This window comes from Kryptolebias marmoratus, linkage group LG8 (genome assembly GCF_001649575.2).
Source record: "Kryptolebias marmoratus isolate JLee-2015 linkage group LG8, ASM164957v2, whole genome shotgun sequence".
Classification (NCBI taxonomy): Eukaryota; Metazoa; Chordata; class Actinopteri; order Cyprinodontiformes; family Rivulidae; genus Kryptolebias; species Kryptolebias marmoratus.
This window is the reverse complement of record NC_051437.1, coordinates 10,292,269-10,300,765: the sequence shown is the minus strand read 5'-3', so window position 1 is coordinate 10,300,765 and position 8,497 is coordinate 10,292,269. Positions and strand designations below refer to the sequence as shown.

The window sequence follows — 8,497 nt, the reverse complement described above, 5'->3', positions numbered from 1 at the left end:
CTGCGAGAACAGGGAGGAAGCATTACAACACGGTTCAATGTGCCATGAAGATTATTCGCTCGCCTGGGCTGGAAGGATGCTCATGAAATCCAAACCCAAGTCACACTGCCCTGTGCTCAGTCTTTGGGCCTGGAACGGTCTCATTTAGTCATTTCTCTCTGAATATTCTTGTCTGTTTGTTTGTTTAGATGCTTGAGTTTTAACATGGTCACATTGAGAACCTATGAATGGTAAATCATCAATTAGATGTTTTGGAATCCTGTCTTTTATTGCTGAGGGGCAGAGGCAGAAATGACTGTATTTTACTCTCATGAACAATGAACAGCTTTAGCACCCTCATCTTTAAATGTGAGTCATCAACACTTTATATCTGGCTTCTTTAATTTGTGTAGAGACAGCAGGCAAACAGGCACACTTCCCAGTTGTTTCTCAGGTGAGAGCAGTGACTTCCTGGATTCTCTCCTGATTGTCTGGCAGCATCACAGAGAAATCATGAAAATCTAAACTATATTTAGCTGACGGGCTGCTGGCAGTCTCTTCATTTTGACCAGGAAATTAAGACCGGTGTTAATTTTGTAATCTGACTCTTGTCCAAAAAGCAACAAAACATGTTTAGCAAAATTATTAAATCTGTTAGTCAGCTAAAATGTGAGGACAAAAGCACAAAAGAGGACTGAAAACTGTCTCTGCAATCCTTGTTACACTTAACAGACAGGAATCTGGTGATTGGAAAATACAAGAAAACATGAGTCTTGTACAGCAGTAAATGCTGTCAACATTTTTTGTTCATCTTTATAAACATTAATCAAATGAAACACATGCCTGAAATAAACTTTTCAAGAAAGGTTGTCATGAATTTGTAGTTTTAACCGCAGTTTGCTCTGCAGACAGGTGCATCCGTGTATATAGTTTAGTGTGGGACTGTTTTCACTGCTGATCCATTTTAAAGATTTATAGGAATACTACCTCACCTGCATCTGCTCAAGAGGAATCTCAAAGCTGAAGGACTCGTTGTAGTAAGGATTCAAAGTGTTCTTCTTCACTGTCGTCTTCTTCTTCTTCAGTCTCTTTCCGTTCTGCAGCAGGTTAATCTTTACGTAGGGATCTGGAAACATAGAAAGGGCAAAATTATGAGAGACGGGAGAAAAAAACTGGGAGTGCAAATCTAGGTTGCAGTGCTGTAAAGCACCAACAGATGGGGCCACTGCTAAAGACAGTAGGAGTTTGGGCCGCCTCATGGTGAGCACTGCAGTGTCAGCACGTGAGCAGAGCAGGACCAAACTGATGGATGGCCTCACAAACACACACTCTTTCACACACATTAGAATCTCTCTGCAAGCAGCAGTGTTTTTGCCCAGAACTCGGCGCCGATACAGTGTCGAAACAATGAAATGGTGCTCAAATCTAAAAAGTAGCCCACCTGATAGTCCACCCACGTCCATTTTCTTTAGGTTCTTCGCCTCCAGAATACAGATGGTGAGTTTGCCAGCAGTGGGGACGTAACGTAGGGAGATACAAATGTCACCCAGCTTCTCCGGCTGAGAGGAAGAGGGAAGAAAGTTACAAGAAGAGCTTTTTGTGCAATACCAATATGAGTAATTTCTTCTGCCAGTAATTTTGTCTGTAGGACCTATTTACAACTAATCTAGTTGCTTTTTAAATTGGTTTAAAAAATAATTTGAGGCTGAATTAATTGTAGAGAGAATTTGCATTACCAAGGTAGCTCTCGAGAGGCAGTTTCATTGATTAAGCTGAGTTTCTCATATTCCAGTGCAGCATAACAATGAAAGCACCACATAAAAAGATGCAAAGCCACTAAGGACGCAGCGATGCATAGCAAATATGTAACTTATTTGGTATATCAACTGGTTCATGAAAGAAATAGGATGCTTTCGGTCTCAAAGAAAAAGTAACACTCCTCCGTAATACCCTGTCTGTTCATCAAACTGAGAAAAGCGGGGAAGAAAACATACATTTGTTACACTGAGTGTCTGTCTGTACATGTACATTATGTGACGCTAAAAAAGCAGCATGTCTATGAGAAACATTTTGTCCATTTAGTGAAAGAAAAGACGTCACCTCTTCTTGATCTGCGCTGTCAAGGTCTCTCCATTCCTCGATTGGCTTCGCCAAGTCCAGGGTGTTCATTGGTGTCTTAATCTCTCCAATGATGTCGTGTTTTGAGAAGCGATCAAAGTCATAGACGGACATTACCAGAGTCTTCCCTCCCATCTCTTGGAATGGTATCTGTAAGACAGCAGTAAGTTTCATCTTAGTCATTCTTAAGGAGAAGCAATAGTATCAGAGCTGCTGCTGCCCTTCTACACTCAGGATCTTAATATTTAATGGTTACACCAATGGTTCTCACTGTAATGTAAATGAAATATAGTTGCACACAAGGCTCACATTTTTATCAGTTTATAACAGATTATGTGTAAAACCTACCACATCGGAGTAACTCTATTTTGGACTTTGTATTGGTGTTTACGTGTTTGGCTTCATAACTTGCTGCTTCAGCACAACCACTTGACATTGACAAACTAGTGAAGCTGTTGGTTTTATTTTTTATTAAACAGAGCTGTGTCAGCAGACAAGATGCACCAGAGGTGGCTCTCTGCTTATATGATTATTTATCACACTCTCATTTGTCTGACACCTTCAGTGTGTCTGTTTCTTTTTCTCACCATTGGACAGAAGTCAAAGTGCAGAGAGTAGCAGTGTATTTAAGTAGCTGGTAGCTCTACAGGACAAGGGAGAAATGGAGGAACAGAACATATCTACTCGTCGAACAACCTGGTGGACAGTTTTTGTTTGTTTGGTTGTTTTTTTTTAGTAATGAATGAATCAGCTTACCTTAAAAGTGAAAGTCTCATTGAAGACAGGATTTAGTGTTTTCTTGTGAACCTTTGTGTCAAACTTTTTCTTCTTGTCAGGCAGGACATAGACCCTGACGTAAGGGTCTGAAGTGCCACCGCTGTCCATAGAGAGGAGATCAGCTGCTTGCAGAATTCCCACCGTTAGCTGCAAATATATGTGTGTAAAAGATGGTAAAAAAAAACTTTTGACGCTCAACCAAAAAACTTTGTTTTGTGGATAGTGAACAAACTGATACCAGGCCAGAGGGAATGCCAAAACACAAAATGAACTATTTACTCGCCTTGTTCTCTTGGAAGTCATAATCGATAGAGTATTGCAGCTTTCCAAGCTTTTCTTTCTCCTTCACTTCTTCCTCTTTCTCATCTCCAGTTAGTCCTGGCTCCACATCATCTTCCTCATCGTCTTCATCCTGTGGTTTCTACAATGACAGAAGTTGGACATGCACCAAAGGAAGGAGTGAGACGATGGTTCTGAGCTGGCAGCTGAGCTGAACACGAAACCTCAGGTATGAGCAGTCAGGTTAGTCTCATCACCTACCTTCCACTTACCCCAGTGTTACAAGTGCAATCTGTTCATCGATGACCAGGGTTGCAACCTGACTTGATTTCACTATTTCTTGGATGACACCATTTGCTGTTTTCTGTTTCTCATGAGTATCGAAAGAGTGTTAAATCTAATTATATCAGAGGAAGGGAATTTTATCTCAAATACATAATTGTTGTAAAAATATCATATCAATAGAACTTTGTGTTCCTGTGTTAATGACTTAAAAACCACAAAATGCTCAATATAAGGCGGGTGAAGAGAAAAGAAAATGACCTTACACTACAATTAAACACAGTAAAATATTTATGAATTCCTTCGGAAGTAATCTTTTTCATTTTTAATAACGGTAATCATGAAGCCTGAAATTACCATAACTATCTAAATTTAGGGATTAGTAAAACTGTTATTAAAGGAAATCAACTAAATAAAAAAGCAAATAAAAAAATGCTGTGAAGCAGTAGCTACAGAAAGATGAATACAACTCCTATAACTCATCTCAAAAGACACATACTGAGATGGTCAAAGAGTCTTAAACATTGGGATGAGATATATTAATATGAGAGCATAGAGCACAGAGTACGCCAATGTTCTTCAGAATCAGTAGCTACAGACCTCCAAACTTTTCCAACATGACTGAGCACCAGAGCACAAAGCAAGGTCCATAAAGACATGAATGAGCGAGTTTGATGTGGAATAACTTGACTGGCCTGCACAGAGTCCAGACCTCAACCTGACAGAACACCTTTAGGATGAATTAGAGCAGAAACTGTGAGCCAGGCCTTCTGTCCAACATCAGTGTCTGACCTGACAAATGAGTCTTCTGGAAGAATGGTCAAAAATTACCATAAACACCTCTGAACCTGTGGAAAGCCTTCCCAGAAGAGTTGAAGCTGTTTTAGCTGCAAAGGGTGGGCCAACATCAAATTAAACCTTATGGATTAAAAATGAGATGTCACTCCAGTTCATATGCATGTAAAGGGAGGTGAGTGAATACTTTTGGCAATATAGTGTGTCTGAGCAGACTTTAGGATATTATGTCAAGCTTATTTTAGAGTCAGGATAATGTCTCAGTATGGCCTACATTCCTGTAGGTAAGATAAAAACATTTTCTGCTGTTTTGATTCAATAAGCAAGCGAGCAAGGTTATACTCTTACGTCTGCCTTGTGTTTTATGATATATCTTGCTACGTGGCTGTAAGAAAATAATATCACATTGTCTCTTAACGTATCTCACTCTAGCTTATGTATTGTGATCTCAAGCAACATCAGGCTGCCACAGATTTATTGGTCCTGTCAAAAAATTGTGTAGCATAAATGTAGCAACTTTGAAATATCACTTATAGACCAAAATATTAAAAGTTTTGACTCAACAATTAGGTTACACAACTCACTGTCTGCTCTGCCTTGGTATTGTGGCATACTTGTGGCACCTTTATGCGTAACAGATGCTGCCATTGTTTGATTTTCTTTATTTATTCATCTTGTTAGAGTTGTGTATCAGTGGCAAATTCTTTTGTGTTCTTGGCATTTCTACAGTGTTATTGTATCATTCATTTTACGAGGTTGTTTTTGTGTACATATTGCATTGTTGAAGGATATGTGGCTGGTTGAATGACGTAAAAATAAGACCAACCTGTTATAATTGTCATTCATTCCACAAACAAGGACCTGGGATAAACTGATGTGCATGTTGCTGTTGGGGATTTGGTTTGAACTTTACTTGAAGACAAGAAGAGAAGACAAATTGCCAGACTGAGATGTGCCAGAGAAGAACAACAGAGAACAGAAGCAAGAAGATGACTCAGAAGATGATGGTTGAAACCAAGGCTAGATGCTGACTGAAGACTGCCATTCAGACACCACCACAGGCTCATGGAAGAAGAACAACAAGAAATTGCTGATTAATGCCAAAGTACTGTCGCATAACAACAAAATGCCACACCAAAAAAGACTGGGGTGGTTACGCAACGGCAAAGTAACATACATACATCATGTTTATACTGCAGTATGTTTTAACTTTACCACATTTTTATCCATTAAATATATAATATACATGTTTTTAATAATATACATACTTTTTGTTTCTGTGGTTGATGTACAACATATTTAAGCCTTGATTATGATTTAAAACAATGAATTTCTCTTTCACCAGCTCACACCACTACCCACAAGCCATTTGTTTTGATATATGTATGGATTCTACTTACTCTTTCTACTACAAACACACACCAGTGAATGAATTCAGCATGTTCAGTCTGGAAGTCTGCATGTTGGTGTGGGTGATTAGAACGCTTGCCTCACAGCAAGAAGGTATTTAGTTTGAATATTGTCATGGCCTTTTTATGCAGAGTTTGCATGTTTTCCACATGCATGTGTGGGTTCTATTTTTCTCCTACAGCCCAAGAACACGAGTTTTGGGCCAAATGACAACTCTAAGCTTGACCTTAGCAGTGACTTTGTGTAAGCATAGTTGTTCATCTTGTGTCTCTGTGTTGGCCCTGTGATGGATTGGCGGCCAGCCACTTGTGACCCTGAATTAAACAGATACAGAAACTGACTGACTGAATTTATTGGTGCCACACTTGTAGCAAAATAATTCTGGATATTTGAAATTAGTGTGACACAAAAACAAGATGAAAAGCTTAGGTCCAATAGAGTCTTAATCATGACGTTAAAATTCAAGCAGAGAGGGGAAAATCATTTTTGATTTTGGTACAATCAATTACAATCAAATTTTCATTGGGACTGGAACCCCATGGGTGCCATCCATGTGAACTGAATTAATCTCTGGAGCACATGGTCCTAACGTTTTCTGCAGATGACAACAAGCATTGAAAAAATAAACTGCAGGTTCTGCCTTTAGTACAAATAAAGTTTGACCACAAAGATGGAGGCAACAAATAAAGTTAAAAGGCTTTAAGACAAAGCAAGATAGGTTTTATAACTGGCTACCTTCTTCTGTTGTTACCAGCAGACATGGATAATATTTTGACTGTTTTAGCATCCAAGCTTGTGATTAAGTGCAAAAACCTTTGGAATTATTGTATGAAAATGATCACATGGTTTGGGGACAAGAACTGATGGATACAAATCCTGTGGTTTAAGGTTTAAGAAAACCATCCTAGGCACAGTTCTGGTCCATGTTTCCCTTTTTTTTTCCTTTTCATCTATTACACGTAGGGTTTTGTTTTGTTTTGTTTTTCAATAAAAGCTGAGAGTACTTACTAAGAAACTGAGTTGTAATTTCACAGTTTAATTTGAACGCAATTAATCGTGACATATTTAGAGCAAATCTTTCAAAGTAAAAGAAAAGTCTTTCAGCTGTCGAATATGAAATTTGCTTTTAGGATTTTCTAGTTTTGAAAAAATCTAAAAAAATAGAAAATGAACTAGAAAAAAATAATTAGTGTTTCCAGACATTTTTCTACTCCTTGTTCCATTTTCTAAGAAGTAAGTATCAGAATTTTCATGTATATACAATAAATCACTTAAAGAAGATATAAAAATGTGCAGTCATGGCCATTGTCTGCACTATGCTGCATATTTTTTTACTGATATTTTGTTCTCAGTTTGTATATTTTTCTCGGTACACACATTCCAACAAAAACACTGAAATACCATCTCATGCTATAAGGTTGTGAAAAGGTCCATATTATTTATTAATTACATCCAGTATAAAACTACAGAAAGAACATGCTAAGCTTGGTTAAAGATTCTATCTAAACTAGTTTATTGCCATTTCAGCATGATCAAAGTTTCACAGCAAAAGGATCAGGATAAAGTGAGACAACCTAAGAAAAAACTGTAAAAACAGCTTTATATATGCCTGTGTTTCTTCAGCACAAACTGATAGCGAGCTCAAAATAGCACAAAATAGGCTGCTACATCTTTTTTTAAAGCCCCATTTCCTGTTCTCAATGAACTACTAGTATTATTACTACTACTACTATTAATATTTCCATTTCAGAAAGCATTAAAATAGATTTTTCTTGGTTGTTTTTTTTAAAAAAAAAACGCTGTTTCTAGATGGACGAGAGGTGCAAATACATAAGAAAATATTTGTCTTTAAACATATCTAGACGAGTGCAAACAGGGAATTTGGTTTATGTAAGACACTTAGCTGAAATTAGCTACGTTTAAAAAATGTGCTACAAATGCAGATCATTTACCATCTGTTGTACAAATTGTTTGCTGCTTGCACTTGAGTTCATTGATACGGATCAGAGTAGCTGACCACACTTCACTCCTGACCTCTGTTGTTAATTTACTGTCTATGGTTTTCCATCAACTGCATTGTATTACATAAAACGTGATGTAACGTGACAACAAGTCTGTGATATGGAAGTACTTTAAAATAGTAAATGAGAGCAGTTCAGAAGCTACTTGCAATATTTACACTACAGCTACATTCAATACCACCAATTTCATTTGACATTTAAAATCCAAACACTCAGCTGAGTACAAAGAGCTCACTCAGCTAACTCTTAAAGCTAACACAGCTAAGCAACACACTTTAGAGGAAACTCCGAAGAGAAGAGACAGAACAGCAATAGAGCAAAAATAACTGCATAACCAGTGACTGAATTTATTGCTCTGGATGATCAATCCATTGCTAAACCACAGTACATCTACATTCCTGATGCTACACACATTACTGACAAGACGCTACCTGAAATGTAAGAAAAGTTTCTCGTCCTGTTTGTTTCTTTGTTGATAATAAAAAAAACAATCTGAGGAACAACATGAAAAGAAGTTTTACTGAGGTGTCAAGCACATGATGGCATTGATTTTAGTAACTTTAATGTACATGTGCAATCTGCAAGTCTGTGCTGTTAAAAATAAAGCAAAGTAACACAAGTATTTTTATACTTATTATACTTAAAATACTTAGGGCATTATATAACTGATGACTTGTCGGATGATTGTGACATTTATAGGCAGTATTGCATGATGTAGGCACAGGCTAACGTGCTGATTAGAAAATTTTGTATGATCTCTTTATGCAAAAATAGCTCTTTTTAAGGCCTTTTGTTCTCCAATGTACACTGCTCATTTGTGGCGACAATACAAAAAA

At 37.6% G+C, this 8,497-nt stretch overlaps 1 protein-coding gene across 3 annotated transcripts in view; it reads right to left on the bottom strand.

Annotated features, from left to right (window-relative positions):
- Positions 1-8,497, bottom strand: part of LOC108232021 (synaptotagmin-2) — a 78,209-nt gene that overhangs the window by 6,953 nt on the left and 62,759 nt on the right. For 2 of the 3 annotated variants that reach the window (XM_017409490.3, XM_017409491.3), the window contains 5 exons: positions 3,158-3,295; positions 2,854-3,021; positions 2,080-2,247; positions 1,421-1,538; positions 972-1,105 (listed from right to left, as the gene is read on the bottom strand). In XM_017409490.3, coding sequence (XP_017264979.1) covers positions 972-1,105; positions 1,421-1,538; positions 2,080-2,247; positions 2,854-3,021; positions 3,158-3,295 — 726 coding nt within the window. The remainder of the gene's footprint in view (positions 1-971; positions 1,106-1,420; positions 1,539-2,079; positions 2,248-2,853; positions 3,022-3,157; positions 3,296-8,497) is intronic. The other variant, XM_017409492.3, reaches the window with a different exon arrangement.